Source organism: Vulpes lagopus, chromosome X, assembly GCF_018345385.1.
Source record: "Vulpes lagopus strain Blue_001 chromosome X, ASM1834538v1, whole genome shotgun sequence".
Classification (NCBI taxonomy): Eukaryota; Metazoa; Chordata; class Mammalia; order Carnivora; family Canidae; genus Vulpes; species Vulpes lagopus.
In genome coordinates this window covers 10,896,531-10,920,784 of record NC_054848.1, presented here as the reverse complement: position 1 = coordinate 10,920,784, position 24,254 = coordinate 10,896,531, and the positions used below count along the sequence as shown (strand labels likewise).

The window sequence follows — 24,254 nt, the reverse complement described above, 5'->3', positions numbered from 1 at the left end:
AAATTTTCCTTAGAATAACACAAATACATTGTCTTCCAGTCACACATCTTCAACACTAACATATCAGAGGATCGAGAAGCAGTATTGGGTCTGTTAGTGAGCCTATACTTTGCAGGCAGGTAATAACCAAAATAATTTACTGAGATTGCATCAGTCATAAGGGGCAAACTCGATAGCACCAGAAGAAAGTCATATTGAATTCTTAAAATAGATAGTCATTGTTTCTTATTTAGAAACAAACACTCAAATTGAATCCTTCAATAATGCTGTCTGGGTTGTAGAATGAGAGTGGGGCATGAGGGAAGAAGGGACAAATCAGCATGTTTAGAAACTCAGAATTCTGCGGCATTCTTAGAAATACTCATTCCAGAAAACAGATAAAGCAAAATTATTATTGCTCCCAAATAGCACTGAGCCACATCCTCAGTGACCACATACATTACCATGCATAATAACTAAGGGTCTGATGTTCTGACTCCAGTGAAAGTTCAGAGAAAAATCTGGTTCTGTTTAACTTTTTTGACCAATTTTCTTTTAGTCAAAATTTGTGAAAATATGGGCAAATCCACAGGTGGTGAAATCTCAAGGTTTTGGTAGGGGAAGCTTGGGCTGCAATGATATTCTGTGATGCAGCAGGTGGATTCCCAGGCAGGGCCCCACTGGTCTGGGAAGATAGACTCTTCAAGGTGGAGCAACTCTCAAGTTCTTCTGAGCATCCGATTAACATCCGTTTAAATACTGATGCCTCAGATGCAAGATGGGCAATCTGTGGCCTGCAGGCCAAATTTGGCCACGGCCTGTTTTTGTAAGTGAAGTTTTTTGGAGTACAGCCATACCCATTTGCTTACTATTGTTTAAAGTTGCTTTCCTACCCAGAGGGCAGAATTGAGTAGTGGTGACAGAGACTGTGAGCCCTCAAGGTCTTAAGTATTTACTGTCTGGTCTTTTACAGGAAATAAGTTTGCCAGTCCCTACCCTACATGGCATGAGGATTTATTAAGCATGATAGCGTTTCAAAAAATATTTGAGTTTCACACAAAAGCTTTAATTGAAGTAAAGATCATTTTTAAAAGCCAAGTGAAGTTTGTCATTATATCAAAAGCCAAGAAATAAAAGAAGCACAATATGCATCACTCTTCTGACCATGCGATGCAATCTATCTCATACAGCAAGATAGGCAGGCTGTTCATTTTACACTTGAGCAATGATTTCCAAATCTTCTCATAGGAAGCATGACAAAGAACACTTTAATAAGTGGCCAGGAAGCACCTGAGCAGCCCAAACACTTTCAAGAGTTATTAAAGACACAGGAAAACAAGGACGTCCAGAGTTTCCGTTTTCATCTCCTTAAATGTTTAGCTTTTTCTCACATTAATAAACACTGAAAAGGTTCACATTTACATTTTTGATTGAGAGTAAATGCAATGAGGAGATTTAATCAAAGCAACTTAGGATTCTAATTAATGCAATCAGCATTAGGTCGTGCAAATATCGTCATTGAATGCCATCGTGTAAAGCTGGTAACAGTGATTTGGGCTGCTGGAAGATTTGCCCCTCTGTTATCAGGATAAAACCAAGAGGGGAGAGACAGAAACTGAATGCCAAGCCCAGAGCTGGATTAGTCTTTCTATGTTTACCTTTTTTGTGAGTCATTTAATAATCCTATCAAAGCTATCTTATTTGAGTAAAATTCTTAATGCACTACATGCTGTCAAAGCACCGGAAGTCTCATTTCTAGACTTTGCTGTGTCAGTAATATTAAAATGGGTAGTAGAGTAGCATTATGTCTGATTTTGCCAGTGAAAAGGAATGGCAAAAGGTAAATTACTTTTTCTAGCATCAAGGACACCAAAAAGTACAGTAATTTGTTAAACACAATCTTAGTAGCCTAAGAGAGAAAATTCATAAAGACAAGGGAACACTATTTTTTACTTTTCAATGGCATTATGCTCATTATTTCACTTGAGTGTTTCTAGGACATCAGCCACCATAGTACTTAGTCAAGCTCAACTATATTTTATTTTGACTTCATCCAATAATATGGCTGTATACTTTACATAGTCATGAAAATTAGAGCCAGCCAATTGATTTAGGACTTAAAATAAATTGTGTGAGGACCGGGAAAAAATTTCACCCAAAAGTAAAGTCTTCACACTGTTGCCTAGCACTATAAGTCTATTGATCTAATAGACTGTGTTGCAGGAAACTCCATCACCATGACATTTATAAGGAATATTGGTGGATTTTATAGTGTCTGAAATGTTTTTCATGTACATGAAACATGTTTGCACAAACATTATGATAAGCTTATAATTAGTTTTACGTTTATTGTTTTTTTGGGGGGGGGGAGGGAGCCATGTATATGATATAATTACTATGGACTTGGGACTGCTTTCTTTTGCCAACAAGAGAGAGAGAGAGAGTGTGTTTATTGTAAATTCAGCCCCTTTGGCATATATCTTAAATGTAGCATAACACAGGATTGACTGTGTTAAAACTTCCACTATATGAAACAGACTGGCTATAAAATCTATTTCCCAAACTGTGACATTTATATTTCTGAAACATTAGAGATACAAATATTTAAATATCCTTAATGTTACACCATGCTTATTACTGATAATTCTACCTAAATCTAACTAAACAGCAAGTGTTTTCAAAATTTCTCTGTCATGATGGATAAAATATTGTTGAATTTTAAGTAATGAACACTTGACGAATGACTTTCTGAAGTGAAAATGTATAAATAGTTGCTTCCTAGAGGTAAGTAAACTTGGAAATTGGCATTCAGTAAGTGTCCCACTATAAATATAAAACAGTGCTTTCTCGATCCCACATCCCATTCCTTCACACGATGGCTTCAATGCTCAGTCCCACTCACCATTGTAGTTTCTGCTATTGACCCAAAGCTGTTGATAAATATGTTGCAGGTAACATTTACAGGAGGCCCTGCAAGTTGAACAATAAATAGAAAATTTGACAGGTTGTGTTCATGGCATAAAAAGTCACGTTTTTCTGTTGCCAGTGGCATTGTAGCACTTACCATGGTGGTTTCTGTGACCGATCCAAAACTGTTGATAAAAATATTGCAAGTAACGTTTACTGGAGGACCTGCAGAATGCAATAAGAATATTGCAATAGACATTGAAGCAAAAATACAGCTCCATCAACATCTGTGCAAATGACTAGAAATGTAAACTAAATTAAAATGATGGTGAGATTGCAAAAACAAACAAACAAACAAACAAAAAAACAACCAAAAACCAAAAACATTTTACCCAGAGGTTAAGAGTGATAACATTCCCACTAGCATTTTGAATAATGACAGTTAAACAATGATAACTTACCAGCAGAGTTTTTGGATTTAGAAAATATAAGCTGGAGATCATTAAACTGAATTGACTATCAGTAGCTGCTATCAAAATTGCCTTTTGGGTGGGTGGCATTTTTTGACCTGAGGCTCATCAACATTGTAGACATCAACAGCAGGTGCCCACAGTGATGAAACAGCCTGGGTCATGAGTTCAAATGGAGCTGCATTTTGAACTCTGGGTGAGTCAGAAACATCCACCTCCTTTTGCATGACACCCTTTAAATCAGTGGATCAAATTGATTCTCTTGATACCTTTGAATTTTCCCCATTCATTCTTTCTATCCTCTGACCCCCAATGAAAAATGATGTACAGAAATACAAAACCAAAGAACATGTGCTCATTTTAAGAAATAAACTTGGAAATATCATTTAATGCCAAGATTATAAAGCAGGGGTTATTAATTCTCAATGTGCTTTCAATAGAGAAACCATTTTTTTCTCCAGAGGCCCATGTGCTAGCTCTCTTTCTCTTGCTCTTCCACCCAAGCACTAACCAGGCCCTTTTCTGCTTAGTGTCTGAGATCAGATGACTACAGGAGTGTCCAGGGGGGTATGGCCGCAGATTCTTGGCTCTTCAATGATAGACATCATTGTCTAATGATTTCCAGTTTCATGTTTTTCTGCAGAATATCTCTATTGCTCTCATGTAGTTACCCCCTAATGTTTTCTGGGATAAGAACACACTGCCATGAACCATCTATTCACTTGCTGCTTTCCCTGGTGGAAAATTGTCTCTCTTCACTTGACATGGTCTCAGCAACCTAGTGCAGGCTACACTCCAATTGGCTCTGTACCAACAAACCACTAGAATCTAAATGAGGAGGAGTTTAAGTTGAGGTCTCCAGAGCCCTAAGGCTGATAGCAGAACACAGCTGTGGTGGCACTTGAGCACCATCTTTTTTAAACTCTACAAGTTGGTGGGTTCCCCAATTCTTTCCTTTGAGGAAAGGAAACTAAGGCTAAACAGCTAATTTAAGTCTCCAGGCAAGAACTTTTGGTGAAAGAGATGTGTTACACTTTTTTCTTTAACATAACTAATTTTTCTGTTTTTAATGAAAAACAGTTGTGGGTATTTTTTAAATGTTTGTAAGTATAGAATCACAGGCAATACCCTATTACCAAAACATATTTCAGCCGACATCTTTGAGATATTCCAAGCCTTTTAGTTCATCCCGTCCCCTCTTTATTCAGCATCTGTCAGGATTACTTCCTGTCCAGGGCCACCTTCTACTCTGCCTCATTTGTTTTTCTCCTTTGGTTACTCAGAACAAAATGAAAATGAATCTCTTCCGTGGCCATAAAATTCTATTCTATAACAAATATATTTTCCTGCTAATAAGAGATAAATTTAGACAAGGGGAAGCAAGTCATGAGAAATTGTATATGTTTGCTTTTTTCTTCTCTTCACAATAAAATATTTCATTTTAATTAGCCCAACTCAGGATGGAAAACTTTCATGAATTTTTATATACAAGATAGGTGAGAAAACGAATGGTGGGGGATAAAGAAACAGGAAAAAGAGAAACGTCATCTTAACAAGAGGAATTTGAAAATTCAAATATAGATTGTCTGCCACTGTATGTTATCCATTTGTATGGCCTCCCCAATTGGCCTGTAAGAATTTAGGAGCCTGGCTCATACCGTCATATATTTATTTTTATCCTTCCCAGTAAATGGCAGTGTGAATATATTGCTGGAACTCAAAATATTTAAGCTACCACATATTGACACACTAAGCACATTTTAAAAGGTATCTAGTATATAATATCACAAAAGAGGAATTGTTTTACTGCACCAGTACATGTTTTCAGATGAAGAAACTGGTTAAGTAACTTGCTTAAAGTCCTGCTACAGTAATTAGAAAAGCTGACACTCCATGCCTTATGATTGTCATCCCAAAAACCTAAACTTTCAACCACTTTGCTGCACTGCATTCATTACACAATAACCTCTTTCCCTCCTGACCTGCCAACCATGGTATTTTCCACTGGCTTGTATATTTCTGGGATAATTTGATCCTTTATAGCTGACCTCTTCCATCTCAGGCATTGTCTCAAGTTTTGTTTGCATTTGGATATAAAATCTTGGAAAGAAGAAAAAGCAATTTTTGGATACGGGATTAGCACATGCATATATTAAGAGCTGATACATAAAAAAAAAAACCTTGCTGTGGGGATCCCTGGTTGGCTCAGCGGTTTAGTGCCTGCCTTCAGCCCAGGGCGTGGTCCTGGAGTCTCGGGATCGAGTCCCACATCAGGCTCCCTGCATGGAACCTGCTTCTCTCTCTGCCTGTGTCTCTGCCTCTCTCTCTCTCTGTCTGTCTCTCATGAATAAATAAATAAAATCTTTAAAAAAACCTTGCTGTGTGCCACTGAGTGCCTCATTCATTCTTCAGTAATTAGGTGCTACCATGTCCCCCATTTTATAGATGAGGAAGCTGAAACACAAAGGTAGTTAATTTTCCCGAGGTCACAGAATTTGTAAGTGGCAGAAATTTGCCTAACTTTAAGGACACTTTTCTTAACTGCAGGGGTAAAATGTCTGAGGCCAGTGGAATTAGCTCAATGAGAGAAGGTACTGGGACTTGGCCTGCAAGTTCTTTGAGTTAAATGATAGAACTGTTTTTCACTTTTGTTATCCTGATATGTGTGAGCACAACCTTTCATTTATATTGTAGCGCAGTAATCTGCTAAGGTGTTGTAATTAACAAGGACCCATTCTTAGATGTGATCACCAGTGATTGAATGAATGTGTTCTGTAAACTGTAGAAAGAAATAGTTAACACGAGTTAACCTCATGTAATTGGTTTTATCAGCAAAGTTATGATATTCCAAAGTGAACTGGATGAGAACTAGATAGGAAAAAGAATTATGTAGACATCTCATCTCTCACATCACTATTTATCCCCTTCTTTCTAAACCTTGTCTCCTCTCTCCCATTTTCACTCTCTCCCTCCCTCTTTCCCTTTCACTCTTTCTTCCTTTATTTTTTACCTTATTGTTTTTTATTATTTGAGTGTGGGTGACACCCAATGTTATATTAGTTGCAGGAATACAGGATAGTGATTTGACAAGTTTAAACACTATACTATGCTCGCCACAAGTATAGCTACCATCTATCCCCATACATTGTTATTTATAATATCATTGAATACATTCTTTATGCCATGCCTTTTATTTCCGTGATTTTTTCATTTCATAACTGAAAATCTGTATCTTCCTTTCCTTTTGCCCATTTTGCCTATCTCCCACACTCTTCGGCAATCATTAGTTTGTTCATTAGAACAATTCTAAATCATTAGAATCATTTGTTCTCTGTGTTTATGGGGCTGATTCTGCTTATTTGTTTAATTATTTTTAGATTCCACATTTGAACGAAATCATGCAGTATTTGTCTTTATCAGTCTGGCTTATTTTAGTATAATACCCTCTAGGTCCATCCATGTCACAAATTGCACAATCTCATCCTTTTTATGGCTGCATAATATCCGCGCGTGTGTGTGTGCGCGCGCGCGCGTGTGCCACATCTTCCTTATCCATTCATCTATCAATGGACTCAGGTTGCTTCTGTATCTTGACTATTGTAAATAATGCTGCCATAAACATAGGGGTGCATATATCCTTTCAAATTAATGCTTTTGTCTTCTTTGGGTAAATGCTCAGTAGTGGAATTATTGGATCTTACGGTAATTCTATTTTTAAGTTTGTGAGGAACCTTCATACTCTTTTCCACAGTGGCTGTGCCAATTTGCATTTCCACCAACAGTGTATGAGGGTTCCTTTTCTTCCAAATCCTTGCCAACACTTGTTATTTCTTGTCTTTTTGATTTTAACCATTCTCACAGATCTAAGGTAATATTTCATTGAGGTTTTGATTTGCATTTCCCTGATGATTAGTGATGTTGAGCACCTTTTCATGTGTCTGTTGGCCATCTGGATGTCTTCTTTGGAAAATGTCTATTTAGGCCCTCTACTCATTTTTTAATTGGGTTGTTTTTATGGTGTTGAGTTGTATATTAAATTCTTAATATATTTTGGATATTAACCCCTTATTGGTCATATAATTTGGAAATATCCTGTCTCATTCAGTAGGTTGCCTTTTTATTTTGATGGTTTCCTTCATTGTGCAAAAGCATTTTATTTTGATGTAGTCCTAATAGCTTATTTTTGCTTTTGTTTCCCTTGCCTTTCTAGACATAGCTAGAAAAATGTTGTTACAACTGATGTCAGAGAAATTACTATCACCATTCTCTTCTAAGATTTTTACAATTTCAGGTCTCATATTTAGGTCTTTAAGCCATTTTGAGTTTATTTTTGGGTATGGTGTTAGAAAGTGGTCCAATTTCATTCTTTTGCATGTAGCTGTCCAGTTTCCCTGGCACCATTTATTGAAGAGGCCTTCTTTTCCTCATTGTATATTCTTTCCTCCTTTGTCATATGTTAATTGACCATATAAGTGTGAGTTTATTTCTGGGCTCTATTCTGTTCCATTGATCTATGTGTCTTTTTTTGTGGCGGTACCATACTGTTTTGATTACCATAGCTTTGTAGTATATTCTTGAAATCTAGAATTGTGATACATCCAGCTTTGTTTTTTCTTTCTCAAGATTGCTTTGGCTAACATGAAAAAATGCTCTGCATCACTTGGCATTAGGGAAATACAAATCAAAACCACCATGAGATACCACCTCACACCAGTGAGAATGGTGAAAATTAACAAGACAGGAAACAACACATGTTGGAGAGGATATGGAGAAAGGGGAACCCTCTTGCACTGTTGGTGGGAATGAGAACTGGTACAGATACTCTGGAAAACTGTGTGGAGGTTCCTCAAAGAGTTAAAAATAGAGCTACCCTATGACCCAGCAATTGCACTGCTGGGGATTTACCCCAAAGATACAGATGCAGTGAAAAACCAAGACACCTACACCCCAATGTTTATAGCAGCAATGTCCACAATAGCCAAACTTTGGAAGGAGCCTCGGTGTCCATTGAAAGATGAATGGATAAAGAAGATGTGGTCTATGTATACAATGGAATATTCCTCAGCATTAGAAATGACCATTTGCTTCAGTGTGGATAGAACTGGAGGGTATTATGCTGAGTGAAGTAAGTCAGTTGGAGAAGGACAATCATCATATGTTTTCACTCATACAAGGAATATAAAAAATAGTGAAAGGGATCATAGGGGAAAGGAGAGAAAATGAATAGGAAATATCAGGGAGGGTGATGGAACAGGAGAGACTCCTAACTCTGGGAAACTAACAAGGGGTGGTAGAAGGGGAGGTGGGGGGGGGACGGGGTGACTGGGTGACGGGCACTGAGGAGGGCACTTGATGGGATGAGCACTGGGTGTTATGCTATATGTTGGCAAGCCAAACTCCAATAAAAAAATATACAAAAAAAGATTGCTTTAGCTGTTTGGGATCTTTTGTGGTTCCATAGAAATTTTAGTATTTGTTCTAGTTTTGTGAAAAATGTTGTTTTTTATAGGCTTTGCATTGACTCTTTTTGCCTTGCTCTTATGAGAGAGTGATCTTGCCATAACTCAAGTATATAATTCAAATATAAATGGAGGTAGATTTGGCATATGGTAAAGAGATTTCAGATACTTTCAACATATTTGGAAGAAAGGCTCCCTTCCCTGACCCCCAGCACAAAGATGACAAGCCCCAACCTATACTGATCCTCTTTGTTGCTATATATCACTCTCTCAGATTATATTCTTTGGGGTAAGGCATTTGTTTTGATAGCCCAAGTGAAACTACAGTTATGCTACTTGAGAGGAATAGAGTTATCAATTCTTGTCTATTCATCTTCACTTTTGGATCATTTGATTAAATTGGCTATAGAAGAAACAGGATCACAATTAATAACACATCCAACTATTTATTTTATCCCCTGCTATTCAAACTGTAGTGGGAAGATCAGCAGAATCAGTGCCACCTGGGAGCTTGTTGAAAATGCACACTCTCCAGCCCCATTTAAGTCCTGCTGAAGCGGTCTGCACTTTAAGAAGGGAGAATTGTTCCTACAGTTAATTTCTCCTCCTCCCCTTCAAAATCAAGATCACTTGTACTTTGCTTTAGTCTTTCATGAGTGTTCCTTGAAATGTTAACTCTAGTCCATTAATAAAACTACTAAGGTCAGACAAGTTTCTTTAATATAGGTTCCTCCAAATTTGGGCAACCATTAACCACTATCTAGTTCCAAAATTTTTCCATCACTTCAAACAGAAACTTTGTAACCATGAAGTGATAACTCCCTATTCTCCTCTCTCTCCAGACACTGGTAACTTCTTACCTACTTTCTGTCACTTTGAGTTTGTCTATTCAGGGTATTCCATGTAAGTGGAATCATACAATATTTGTCCTTTGTTCTGGCTTCTTTCACTTAGCATAATGCTTTTAAAGTTCATTCATGGTGTTGCATGTACCAGAACGTCTTTCCTTTTTATGACTAATCATTGTATGTATATACTAAAGTTTGTTTATTTATTCATTTATTAATGGAAACTTGGATTTTTTTTCACCCATTGGCTATTGTGAGTAATGCTGCAATGAAATGTTTGAGTTCCTACTTTCAATTTTTTTGGATATATATCCAGGAGTGGAATTACTGGGTCTTATGCTAATTTTATGCTTAACTTTTTAAGGAACTGTCATACTGTTTTCTACAGTGGCTACACTATCTTATATTGCCACGAGCAATGTTTGAGTATTCCAATTTCTCCACATCTTTGCCAAAGCTTATTTTCATATCATCTGAGTAGGTGTGAGGGGATATTTTATTGTGATTTTGACTTTCATTTCCCCAATAACTAGTGACATTGAACATCTTTTGTTGTGATTAGTGACCATCATTTTGGAGAAAAGTCTATTTAAGTCCTTTGCCCTTTTTGTATTGGGTGGGTTGTCTTTCTGTTGTTGAGTTGCAGGAGTTCTTTATATATTGTGTATATTAAACCCTTCTCAGATATATGATTTGCAAATATTTTCTCTCATTCAATAGGTTGTCTCTACTCTTTCTTGATAATGTGCTTTGGTGCACAACAGTTTTTAGATTTGGTGAAGTCCAAATTACCTATTTTTGTTGTTGCTGTTGCTTGTGTTTTAGTGTGATAAAAAAATTAATAGTCAAATCCATGGTCATGAAGATTTACCTGTATTTTTTCTTTTAAGAGTTTAATGGTTCAGCTCTCATATTTAGGCTGTTGATTCATTTTGAGACAATTTTTGTATGTGGTGTGTGATAGAGCTCCAACTTCATTCTTTTGCATTTTGAAAGTCTAGTTGGGTATTATGCTAGGTGAAATAAATCAGATGAAGAAAGACAAATACCATATGATTTCACCTATGTGTGGAATCTAAAAAAACAAAACAAAACAAATGAACAAACAAAAACAAGACTCTTCAAAGTTGAATTTGTTTTGTTAATTTCATTTTTTTAGAGAGAACAAAAGACCATGTATACAAGTTGGAGAAGGGGCAGAAGGAGAGGGAGAGAATCTTAAGCAGGCTCCATGCCCAGTGTGAAGCCCGACATAGAGCCAATCTCATGACCCTGAGATCATGACCTGAGCCGAAATCAAGAGTTGGTTGTTTAACCAACTAAGCCACCCAGGCACCCCTTTTTTGCTAACATATTTTGAGGATTTTTGCGTCTATATTCATGAAGAATATTGGTCTGTGATTTTCTTTTCTTGTGGTGTCTTTGTATGGCTTTGGTATCAGGATAATGTTGGCCTTATAGAACAAGTTTGGAAGTGTTCTTCCCTTTTTTTATTTCTTGAAGAGTTTGAGAAGTTTAATTTTTCTTTAAATGTTTGGAATAGTTTACCAGTGAAGCTATCTGATCCTGAATTTCTCTTTGTTGGAAGGTTTTTGATTACTCATTCAATCTCTTTACTTGTTACAGGTGTGTTGAGATTTTCTATTTCATCTTCAGTTTACGTAATTTTTGTTTCTAGTTATTTGTCCATTTCATCTAGGTTATCCAATGTGTTTATAATCTTCTCTTATAATTCTTTTTGTTTCTGCAAGGTCAGTAGTAATGCCCCCACTTTTATTTCTGATTTTAGTTATTAGAGTCTTCTCTCTTTTTTCTTTGTCAGTCTACCTAAAGGTCTGTAATTTTTGTTGATCTTTTCAAATAACCAATTTTTGGTTTTGTTGATTCTCTAATTGCTTTTCTATTTTTTTCTCCACTCTATTATTTACTTTTTTGGAGAGCTTTGGGTTTATTTTGATCTTCTTTTTCTAGTTCCCTAAAATATATAAGATTAGGTTATTGATTCAAGATCCTTCTCTTTTAATGTAGGCGTTTACATTACAAATTTCCCTTTGAGCACTACCTTCACTTCATCTCAGAAGTTTTGGTATGTTGCATTTTTGTTTTCATTCATTTCTAATTTCCTTGTGATTTCTTCTTTGACTCATGAGTTAAGAATGTGTTGATTTCCAAAGATTTGTGAATTTTCTGGTTTTCCTTTTACTGTTGATTTTTAGCTTCATTGCACTATGGTTGGAAGACATAATTTTTATTATTTTAATCTTTAAAAATGCATTAAGGGGATCCCTGGGTGGCGCAGCGGTTTGGTGCCTGCCTTTGGCCCAGGGCACGATCCTGGCCTGGGATCGAATCCCACGTCGGGCTCCCGGTGCATGGAGCCTGCTTCTCCCTCTGCCTGTGTCTCTGCCTCTCTCTCTCTCTCTCTCTGTGACTATCATAAAAAAAAATTAAAAAAATAAAAATAAAAAAATAAAAATAAAAATACATTAAGATTTATTTTGTGGTTCAATATATGGTCTATCCTGGAGGATGTTCCATGTGCACTTGAGAAGAATGTGTATTCTACTGTTGCTGGGAGGAGCATTCTATATATGTTTGTTAGATCTAGTTGTTTTATAGTGTTGTTCACATCATCTATTACCTTATTGACCTCTGTATAGATGCTCTATCCATTACTGAAAATGGTGTATTAAAGTCTCCAATTATTACTGTAGAAGTATTATTTTTCCCATCATTTCTGTCAAGGTTTTTTTTTATGTATTTTGGGGGCTCCATTATTTGGTGCATTTACTTTTAGAACTGCTATATCATCTTGATGATTTGACCCTTTTATCAATATATAGTGTCAATCTTTTGTCTTTTACTTATAGTGTATTTTGTCTGATGTTAGTATAACCATCTCAATTCTCTTTTGATGACTATTTACATAGAATACCTATTTCCATCTCTTCACTGTCACTACCTCACTACTTACATCTTTGGATCTAAAGTGAGGCTCTTGTAGATAGCATATAGTAGCATCATATTTTATTTTATCCATTCTTACAGTCTGTCTTTTGATTGGGGAGTTTAATCCATTTACATTAAAATAAATTACTGATAAGGAATGACTTATATCTTCCATTTGGTATTTGATCTCTATATATCTAACTGCTTTTTTTGTCTTTCATTTCTTCTTTTACTATTCTCTTTTGTGTTTGGTTGACCTTTTTTGTAGTGAATCATTTTGATTCTCTTTTATTTCTTTTTTGTATACTTCTTTTTTTGTAAATGAAATCTTTTTTATCATTTAAATTCTATTAGCCAACATATAGTACATCATTAGTTTCAGATTTAGTTTTCAATAATTCATTAGGTGCATATAACACCCAGTGCTCATCACATCACACACTTATTAAATATTTTCTTTGTGGTTACCATGGGGATGACATTTAGCACCCTAAATTTATAACAATTTTCTATGAATTGATACCAACTAAACTTCAATAACGTACAGAAACTCTACTGCCATACAGCTACATCCTCCTCCCTTTATGTGCTGTTGTCACAAATTAAATCTTTATTCATTGTGTGCTCAATAGCATAGATTAACACCTTTTAAATGTATTTGTCTCTTAAATCCTAGGGGAGGGAAAAATGGAATTACAAACCAAAATTACCATAATACTGTTTTATATTTGCTCATGATTTACTTTTACCAGAAATTTTTATTTCTTCATTAGGTTTTGAATTACTGTCTAGTACCCTTTCATTTCAACCTGAAGGTCTCTCTTTATCATTTCTTGTAGGGTCAATCTATTGTAATGAACTCTTACAGCTTTTGTTCATCTGAAAATGTCTTTATGTCTTCATTTGTGAAAAACAATTTTGTTGTAAATCAGCTTCTAAGCTCCCAGTTAATATTTTTTTTCCCTCCCTTCCAGCACTTAAAATATATCATCCCATTGTCTTCCAGCCTCCAAGGTTTCACTGGAAAATAAGCTAATAATTGTATTGGGGAATCCCGTGTAAATAGTGAGTTGTTTTTCTCTTGCTGTTTTAAAAATCCTCTCATTGCCATTGGCTTTCAACAGATTGATTATAAATGTTCTCAGAAGTGTAGGCCCCTTTCAGTTTTCCTACTTGGAGTTCGTTGAGGATTTTGGATTTGTAGATTTATGTTTTCATCAAATTTGGGGAGCCATTATTTATTTAAATACTCTATTCAAATATTCAGATATTCTTCCCACCTCTTCCTTTCTCACTTCTCCTTCTTGAACTCCCAGAATGTATATGGTGGTCCATGTGGTGGTATCCCATTGGTGAACTTGAGTAAAATGTGTATTCTACTATTGTTGAGCAGAGCATTTGTTCAGTTTTGCTCATTCTTTTTCCTTTATGTCCCTCAGACTCAATAATTCAGTTGTTCCATCTTCAAGTTTACTGATTCTTTCTTCTTCCTGCTTAAATCTACTGTTGACTTCTCTAGTGAATTCTCCATTTCTGTTACTATATTTTTCATTATGTGTGGTTCTTTATATTTTCTCTCTTTATCAATAGTCTCATTTTGTTCGTCACTTTTCTGATTTCCATTAATTCTTTTTTTTTTTTGGTTTTCCTTTGGGCCTTTAAGCATATTTAAGACAATTATTTTAAAGGCTTTGTTTAGTAATGTCTGGACTTCCTCAGTGACAATTTCTGTTAATTTATTTTTGTTCCTTTGAATGGAACATACTTTCCTATTACTTTGTATGCTTTGTAATTTTTGTGGATAATTGGACATTTGAATATTATAATGTGAAAACTCTTGAAGTCAGATTCTCTCCTTTCCCCAGAGTTTGCTGGATGTTTTGATTGGTGTCAAGTATATAGTATAGGATATAGTAGTCTATCTGTTTACTGAGTTTCCCAAATTTTTTTTGCAAAGGCTATGTTCCTTCTCACACGTGGCCATTGTAGTCTCTGTACCTCAGCTTGTGTTCAATGAGGGTTTGACAGATATTTCTGTGAACACCAAGAGCTAACAAATCAGCCAGGCAACCAACCAAACAAATGAAACACACCTTTCCCAATATGCAGATTGTCTCTGTGCTGGAGCATTCCTTTAATACCTAACCAGCCTTGAACTGAACCTTCAGATCAGCCCAAGGTGAAATCTTAGGATCTGCTAAGGTCTTTTCTGAGGGTGCATCTTTCCCTGAAAATGCACATGGCTTTAAAAATTCCCCTGCATACATGACTGATTTGAGTTTCCTAATTTCCCTGAGAAAATTTCCTCAGCTTTCGCTCTCAGGCCTTACATGGTCTATTGTATATTTCAGTTGTAATCTTTTGCCCAGGCATCTGAAGGTTTTTAGTGGTTTTTGCATTGTTTTTGATCACTTGCTGTTTTTCCATTCTGAGTTCCAAGTTAGGTAGAACAGAGGTAAGCACTGTTATGGGTTGAATTGTATCTGTGCTCCTCCATTCATATGTTGAAGTACTAACCTCTCAGTACCTCAGAATGTAACTGTATTTGGAAATAAGATCTTTAAAGAGGTAATTAGGGTTAAATGAGATCATAAGGGTAGGCCCTAATATGATACAAATGGTGTCCTTATAAAAAGAGGAGAAAAGAGATGCCAGGGATGTGTGCACACAGAGGAAAGACCATGTGATGACAGAGTGTGAAGGTGACTATCAGCAAGCCAGGGAGATAGTCCTCGGGAGACACCAATCCTGCTGACACCTGGATATTCAACTTACAGCCTTCAGAACTGTGAGAGAGCACATTTCTGTTGTTTAAGCCACACAGTCTGTGATATATTGTTGTGGCAGCCTGACAGACTGATACAGTGTCTTACATTAACCCTTCTGGTAGCACACATTGGTTAGAATAGACAGACAGAATCGTTTGTGAATAATGTTTGTTCTGCCCTCTCCAGAACCAAGGACCAGGTTTCCACAGTGAGAATGCAGGTTGCCACTAATTCAAAACCTAAACCACTGTTGGGGAGGGAATCGGCAAGAATGAGTAAAAACACTGCAAAACTTTCCACCATTTGAGGTTGGCTTTTTCTTAATTCAGCAGTCTCTTGGTTCCTACAAACCTTAGACTACCTTCTAGAGTTAACTCTGACAAAGTTAGCTCTGATAGTTTCTAATTACTTTTCTAAAACTTTTATTTATTTATTCATGGGAGACACACAGAGAGAGGCAGAGACACAGGCCGAGAGAGAAGCAGGCTCCATTCAGGGAGCCTGATGCAGGACTTGATCCCGGGACCCCAGGGTGATGCCTTGGGATGAAGGCAGACGCTCAACCACTGAGCCACCCAGGCATCCCTCTACTTACTTCTGGATGTTTCTATGGGGGAACAAGAGCTTGGAGCTGCCTACTCTGCCATTTTGTTAACATCAGCCTCCTCCTCCCCCAAACTTTAATATGCTCCTGTGAATTATGGTGCTCCTGAAGGATAACATAGTGTGTATTGTTGTTTTCCAAATTTATTTGACCATAGGAGGATTTTTTTGTGTTTTTTAAATAGACCATCCTTTAATGAAGCACATTTCAAAGATGTCAAACATTCTGCAAAACATAGTTTTGAAAATTCTGATCTACATTTTTCTTTTATTAATTCAGTTAACAGATTCTCACTGAACAATAAATATATTAGATAATAATAAAACTATGACTAAGAGTAAAGGCAATCATAGGGCTATAATAAAACTCTGTGTTCCTGCCAAGGAAGGGATATTTTATTGGGGGCTGCAGGGTAAGTGCCTGGGATGGAGAGGTAATGGAGGAAGAACAAAGAATCAGTAAAGATCAACTTAATCATTCTCAGTTACTTGTCTAAGACTAAATTTATGTAATGATCCTTTAGTCTAGAGATATAACTCAGGGATGCAAGTGAAAAACTCTGCTTATAATCAGATTTGATAAATGTATGAATTCCTAGATGAGTTCTCTTAAAAACTCAGTGCCCTGGATGATGGGTCAGCAACATTTTTTTTTTTTTGTAAAGGGGCAGATAGTAAATTTTTTAGGCTTCATGGGCCACAAAGTCTCTGTCACACCTACTCAATTCTGTCTTTGTAGTGAAAGTAACCATAGACAGTGTATAAACAAATAGGTGTGGCTGTGTTCTAGTAAAACTTTACGAAACAGGTGGTGGATTAGATTTGGCCCATGGGCCAAGTTTGCTGAGCCTGGCTCTGGACTCAGAGTAGGAGGCTGGTGAACAACAGAAACTGTTGTGGAATTCCATGATCTTTCCATACCTACAACTGAGGACTGGCCATGGACATGGAGGAGCATAGGGACTATCTGTAGGATTATCTCTAATCATTTTGATACTGTACTTTGTGGCATGAGAAAAATCGACTTTGGCAGCAAGATTGGATGGGAAATGATGTTCTTTGAGCCAGCTGCACTGTTGTGGGTGAAAACCATTAAGTTTGAGTTAGACTACTATGTTATTATAAGAGCTAGGAGGCAGTATGGAAGAAAAATAGGGCAAGGCCACGATAATGTGAACAAATACTTAGTATATTTGACTCAATAATTATATTTAATATGTTCTATATCTTGCGTATTTAAAACCTGGAACCAATTTTTATAACTTTACCATGGTAATGAAAATTTTATCTATTTTCCATAGTGACTATATTTATATAAACCCATATAGATATAGATATATAGATATATGTATCCATCTGTATTGACCATAGCTTTGTAAGTTAAGAATAAATGCTATTTTTTTAAAAAGCTTCCAGGTGGATTTTATTTAAAAATAAACAGCAGAAACAAATATTTGTATAATATCACTTATTTGTGGAAACTGAAAAAACCAAACTCACAGAAACAGAGAGCAAAGTGATAGGGGCTGTGGGTGAGAGAAATGAGAAGCTGTAGGTCAAAAGATACAAACTTCGAGTTATAAGATGAATAAGTTCTTGGGATATAATATACAGCATGGTGACTATAGGTAACAATACTATATTATAATTTGAAAGTTGCAAAGTGAGTAGCTCTTAAATGTTCTCACCACAAAGAAGATATTGTAGTTATGTGATGTGATGGAGGTGTTAACTAACACTTCATGGTAATCATCTTGCAATATTAATGCTATAGTGGTAATCATTTTGCAATATGTAAGTGTATAAATCAATACATTGTGCACCTTAAACAAACACAATATTGTATGTTGATTATATCTCAATAAAGTTAGAAAAAATTTAAACAAGGAAGGCTGCAGCAAAGATTTAAAAAATAAGCATTAGGAAAGAATAGGAGATCTTGTGTAACACCAAAGCAAGTAGTCACTATTTATTAGTTTTGCCTCAAATATGTTATCTTCCAACATCATTTTAAGGAGAAAGATTTAAGAGCAGAGGGCATTCTTTGAGTTCCAAGATGAAAATGTTATTTTTTTTTCTTGTGACAACTAGGCAAGAATGGCATTTTCATTTCGCATTTTTTTCCTAATAAATAATTTAATGTGTCATTAAGTACCACAGTTGCTTTAGTGTAAGATCCTCAAATGGGAAGGGAATATTAAATATATGTGCTTGATTTATACAGAAATTAAATTTCATTTGGAATAAGATTTTTGTCTAGCAGAAAGATTCTTGCCATTGGCTCAAGAGACAAAAGGGGAAAATAAAACACACAGAGGAAGCAAGAAGATGTATAGTTAAGGGTCAGAGCCTTGCTATTTGAACAGGGAGAAGCAGTGTTTCTTGTGATGGCTTCTTGTGTTGCATTGTGCTTTGATGATCATGAAAGAGAGAGCCTTGGAGAATGGGAAGATTGCAAGGAGAGGGAAAGGCTTCTCATGGTGGCAGTCCCTTTTTGAAGGGTGATTTGAGGCATCTAATCTAAAAGAAGGGAGAAAGTTTTTTAGATTGTCATGATTGTAATTATAAATGATCACATAAACTAACCCATTGCATTATTTTAATTTTCAATTCACTCATGGTGAGTTATATACCATTGATTCTTCTGTTTAACATATGGTCAAAATGGTTTTATCACTTCTATTATATTTAATTTGGTTGCTGACATCCAGGTCTGTGCAAAGGGCAAAATACTTAAAGCTGATTCCCACAGCTTATGATATACTCCAGCAAACCATTTGCTTTGGACCAGCCACATTGATAAAATGATGAAATTGGCAGACAAAGCAATTAATTAGCACCTAAGGTAGCTTAAATATAGAGGACCAAATGGCAGCTTCTGTGAGTCCTTCCCACTCATGGCTACCAATTGTCAACTACCCTCACACAAAGATAAGTAAATGGACAGGTGTATACATAGCTCAGATCCATGTCAGAGCTTTCTGGATGTCAGCAAGTTTCTATTTTTTTCATGCTATAGATTTCTCTATGATTTAAAGACAAGGGATAAGACAGGGGTTATTATCTCATTTAGGATGATTACTTGTAAGAAAGAAAGTGGGTGCTATTGATAATTAACAGAAACACCAGGCATAAACCAGGACTGAGAAAGTCTGGACTTTGGGTCATACTACTCAGATATTTTTGAAGTATGGTGACTACCAGTCTGTCTTGGTTCTGTATCTAGCTCTGCTTATTACCACATATGAAATTTAAACGGTGTAGAAACTCTCTGAGTCACGGGATCCCTGGGTGGCGCAGCGGTTTGGCGCCTGCCTTTGGCCCAGGGCGCGATCCTGGAGACCCGGGATCGAATCCCACGTCAGGCTCCTGGTGCATGGAGCCTGCTTCTCCCTCTGCCTGTGTCTCTGCCTCTCTCTCTCTCTCTCTGTGACTATCATAAATAAATAAAAATTTAAAAAAAAAATTAAAAAAAAAAAGAAACTCTCTGAGTCTATTATATCTTCTGTAGAATGGAAATAATGACGCTTGCCTTGATGTTAATTGTGAGAATCAGTAGTAATGTATGGAAGGCATATAATAGTTGCTCAAAAAAAAATAGTTGCTCAATAAATTGCAGTTTATTTATAGTAATACTAGTAGTATTAGTATCATTATTTCAAGCTCATTGGATTGTTAAAGCATGCCTATGCAGGAGGTGTGTCATTGAACCCATTTTAATATAGAGTAAACTGAAATGATGAGACTTCAATTTAGATCTCCCAACATTTTCTAGGCTAATCTTGACTGAAATAATGTCCATCCCACCCAATTTTCTTTCTCTTCTCTGTAAACTTTATTTTTTTCTCATCTCCACAGAACTTTTTAGCAGGATCCAACAATATTTTATAACTTTTTTTTCTTCCAGAAGTTATGCATAGACATTCTTTTTGTTTCGACAACCACATAGCACTATGGGTTTGAGATCATTACTGCTAGCTTCTTTATTTAAAATAAGTTTTTTTTAACCTTGGAATTATTAGCATTTTAGGCCAGATCATTCTGTGTTGTGAGAGCTTGTCCTGTGCATTGTAGGATGTTGAGCAACATCCTTGGTCTCTTCTTATTAGATGCCAGTAGCTCCCCAACTTTCAAGGTCCCTATTGTAACAACCAAAAATTTGTCCAGACATTGTCAAATGTTCCCTGGGAGAAAAAAAAATTACCCCTGGTTGAAAACCACTAAATTATAAAAAGAAGGTAAAAATGGCAGATGTGTGGAAAGGTTTTTCAATAAGGATTACATGTTATATAATAATGAAATGAGCTTCAGATTATTGTGCTTAGCCAAACATATGTTAGGGTCATATTAAAGTATTTTTGGTCATGTGACTTTCTTATAAGAACTCTCATGAAACTTGTACTCCTTTGTTGGGTTCAGGAAATTAAATTTGGTGATTCTTTGCAGGCATTTACTGAATCCTGAGCATTTCCATCTTATTAGTCATTAAATCAGCAAACATTCATTGAGAACCCACTACATACCTGGTATACACTTGGTCTTCTACTAATTAGCATTTACTATTAGATGGTAAGTTGTTGGACTAAATATAAGAAAATCAGGCATTATGGACTGGACAAGTCAGAAACATTTAGTGAAAAGCCCTTGAGTCATCTTACAAGAAATGTCAAATGAAACAAAAAATGTGTGTGCAACCAAGCATCACAGAAAGGGCATTTTTGTTAAGCCTCTTTCTAATACAAGTGAACTGATGCTTTCTTGTTCATTGTAGGATCATAGTGACCCTTAAAGTGAAAAGTTTTTGTTCTTGGAGATTTAAAGCACTTGGCTTGTGGTGACAAAGTTCATTTACTATTTTAAAGATCTCAGAGACTAGGGACGCCTGGGTGGCTTGGCGGTTGAGCATCTGTCTTTGGCTCAGGGCATGATCCCTGAGTTCTGGGTTCGAGTCCCGCATCAGGCTCCCTGTGAGGAGCCTACTTCTCCCTCTGCCTGTGTCTCTGCCTCTCTCTCTGTTCCTCATGAATAAATAAATAAAATCTTTTTAAAAAATCTCAGAGACTAGATATAGACCTTCACATTGGGAGTAATTTGTAACTGTAATCTACATATATTTCTATTTATGCTATAATAAAATGTCATCAGATGGAGGATTGCTAAAAAACATGAGATTCTTGCGATCTTAGATTAGGGTGGATAATAAATAAAGACCCATTTAGTCTGAGAAGAAGACAATTTTAAATGCCATTTGGAATTAATTTTTAAATGAAGAGATCTGAGAATCTGTCATGAACCCAAATGATGTTTCCATTGATTTTAGGAAGTAACAAAAATAGAATTAAAGACAACTTTCTTTCATGTTAATTGGATGCTTTTCCACTTTGCAAAATGAATAGCAAGTTCATCAACTTGTTAGGTCCTGACAAATTGAAAATAGGGTTTTTTGCATTAATAATTTTTGAAGAAGGAACTGTGTTGGATTTAGGTTTATAATAATGGAATTTGTCGGTGCAGTCTACCCACATATACATATATGTTTCCATGTTCAAATCTTCTCATGCTTCAAAGCCTAGTTCAAATGATAACGACTCAGTTTTCTCTGTACTTGAATATCATCTATTTTGGCATTTCTGTAGCCCCTTAACCCTTATAATGTTGTGTTATGGTCAACTCTTCATGTGTCTAATCATTTCAAATATGCTCTAGAAGGGATGTGGTACAGATCTGATTCACTATAATGTTTTCCAAAGCATTTAGTATAGTACTGAACACGTAGTAGATGTTCAATAAATGCTCAATGAATGTTATTGATCAGTATATAAGCCTTTTTATGTAGGAAATGCCAGTGACATACCAAGAAATCCATGCATTTCCATTTCATTTCAGAACAATTTTCAATATGGGACATTTTAACCCCATCAATTGGCCTCCATCCCCTCAGCTTCAAAGGGTAGTTCATTCAAATGGTTGTTCATTTAAATTAATTGTCTTATCTGACTCTCATGAAATCAGAAGTGAATTCTGTTTTCTGTCTCAGCAGAATAAGAAAATTATGACAAAAACAGGACAGGCACCAATGACTAGCATTGCAACATGGTCCTTTGAAATTACTACTGAGCTGCCCTGTTTGAGGTGGGGTTGGGAAACTTCTTAACTGTTTCCCTCCCTCCTAACATCATCCCTCATCAGTGCTGCATGAAATAATGGGGAGTAAATCATAAGCTCCAGAGCTAGAAGAACTAGATTTAAATCCTGCCTCTACTATAGGACTATTTGTGTGACCCTCTGTAAGCTGTTGAATGACTCTGGGCTCTTCATTTACAAAAGAAATATCTTTACCTAACTCTCAGGTCCATTGAGGGGACTTAATGTGATTGTGCCTATGAAATGCTACCTATTTCTTTTTTCTTACCATCTCCTTCCTCTCTTCCTCTTAAGCCTTGAGATTTTTCCCTTTATTTAACAACCAGATATACTTTTCTCAAGCACTATATCTATGCCCTACATTTTATATGCTCATCGCTACTCACAGTGTTATAAAAAAGAGAAAAAGGCCTGGATTTTAACAGTATAAATAGGCTCTAGAAAAAATATATATATAATCTCCTCTTTTTTGGAGAATCATGAATGGGGGTGGGGGGTCATGTGCTTCAGTGGAAACTATGCATTGTCAATAGTACACCATTCCAGGTTATCTGATTCTGATTGTATGGGAGCTATTTTACAATTCTGTAAATTTTATAACTGATATCAATATATATTTTGCTTAGAGACATGTAAATTCTGTCCTGTTCTATTTTATAGAAGTTAAGCGACTGCCCTCCCCCATTGTGGAAGAGGCTAGTTTTGCATCCATTTGCGCATTCATTTCTAAATATTTTTTAGGGATTTGATTTATTTAATTGACAGAGAGAGAGAGGGAGGACACAAGTGGGGGGAGTGGCAGGCAGAGAGAGAGGGAGAAGCAGGCTCCCCACTGAGCAGAGAGATTGATGTGGGGCTCCATCCCAGGACCTTGGAATCATGACCTGAGCTGAAGGCAGATGCCTAACTGACTGAGCCACCCAGGTGGCTCATGCACATTGATTTCAATATTCTTAATCAATAAATGTGTCTGGTCTTTGGATTTTCTTCTGAACTGGCTATACCATCTGTCTGGTTCCCTCATTGATTAATGAGTTAAATAAAATCTTTAACATGTATTCATTTTGTATCTGCATGAGAGTCATGATTTTACATTTATTAAAAAGTTATCATTTGGGCAGCCCGGGTAGCTCAGCGGTTTAGTGCCGCCTTTGGCCCAGGGCGTGATCCTGGAGACCCAGGATCAAGTCCCACGTCGGGCTCCCTGCATGGAGCCTGCTTCTCCCTCTGCCTGTGTCTCTGCCTTTCTTTCTCTCTCTTTCTCACTCTCTCTCTCTCTCTCATGAATAAATAAATATTTTTTAAAAATTAAAAAAAAGTTATCTTTTAATGCAAATTAAAAAAAAAAAAAGAGGGATTCCTGGGTGGCACAGTGGTTTAGCGCCTGCCTTTGGCCCAGGGCGCGATCCTGGAGACCCGGGATCGAATCCCACGTCAGGCTCCCGGTGCATGGAGCCTGCTTCTCCCTCTGCCTGTGTCTCTGCCTCTCTCTCTCTCTCTCTCTCTCTCTCTCTCTCTGTGTGCGTGTGACTATCATAAATAAATAAAAATTAAAAAAAAAAAGAAAAGAAATGACTACACTTTAGAAGTGTTAGACTCAGAACCAGGCTTGGAAGCTTGGAGACCTAAATTCTGTTCAAGGCCATTGCACTGCTGGGTAACCCAGCTCTTGCTGTTTTGCTGCCAAAAGAGATCTTAGAGCACCATGTCTGCCAATATACAGTACCTAAGTTCTCATTTCCCTCCTCTGTTCCTCTGTGGCTTCCACAAATAAGGGACTGTTTTCTCATTGGGCATTCTGCACCATTTCTCTGAGGGTAGGAAGGTCACCATTGTACTGTTAGGAAACAGAGGTTTTCTATGTCAGCAAGAGATCTAAAAATAGAAGCCAGAGTTCCTGACATGCACTCTTCTCTACTAACAACTAGGACAGACACTTCACTACTGCAGAGGGAAACCCTGAAATTGTGATGTTTGTTGTGTTTACGTGTGCTCAAATTTGACTAATAGGTCCCTAGCACTTATGTAGTATAGTGCTTCCATGTCTCTTATCTCATACTACACTGTGCATCTTTGTAATTCAGTTTAATTAAAAGGACATTTATTGGACTTCTGTATATCAGGTGT

The 24,254-nt window shown here is 36.6% G+C and overlaps 1 protein-coding gene across 3 annotated transcripts in view; it reads right to left on the bottom strand.

The window, feature by feature from the left end:
- Positions 1 to 24,254, bottom strand: part of GLRA2 (glycine receptor alpha 2) — a 174,328-nt gene that overhangs the window by 126,452 nt on the left and 23,622 nt on the right. For 2 of the 3 annotated variants that reach the window (XM_041741048.1, XM_041741049.1), the window contains one exon: positions 3,044 to 3,111. In XM_041741048.1, the coding sequence (XP_041596982.1) occupies positions 3,044 to 3,111 (68 nt within the window). Of the gene's footprint in view, positions 1 to 2,881; positions 2,950 to 3,043; positions 3,112 to 24,254 lie in introns of all 3 variants that reach the window. The other variant, XM_041741050.1, reaches the window with a different exon arrangement.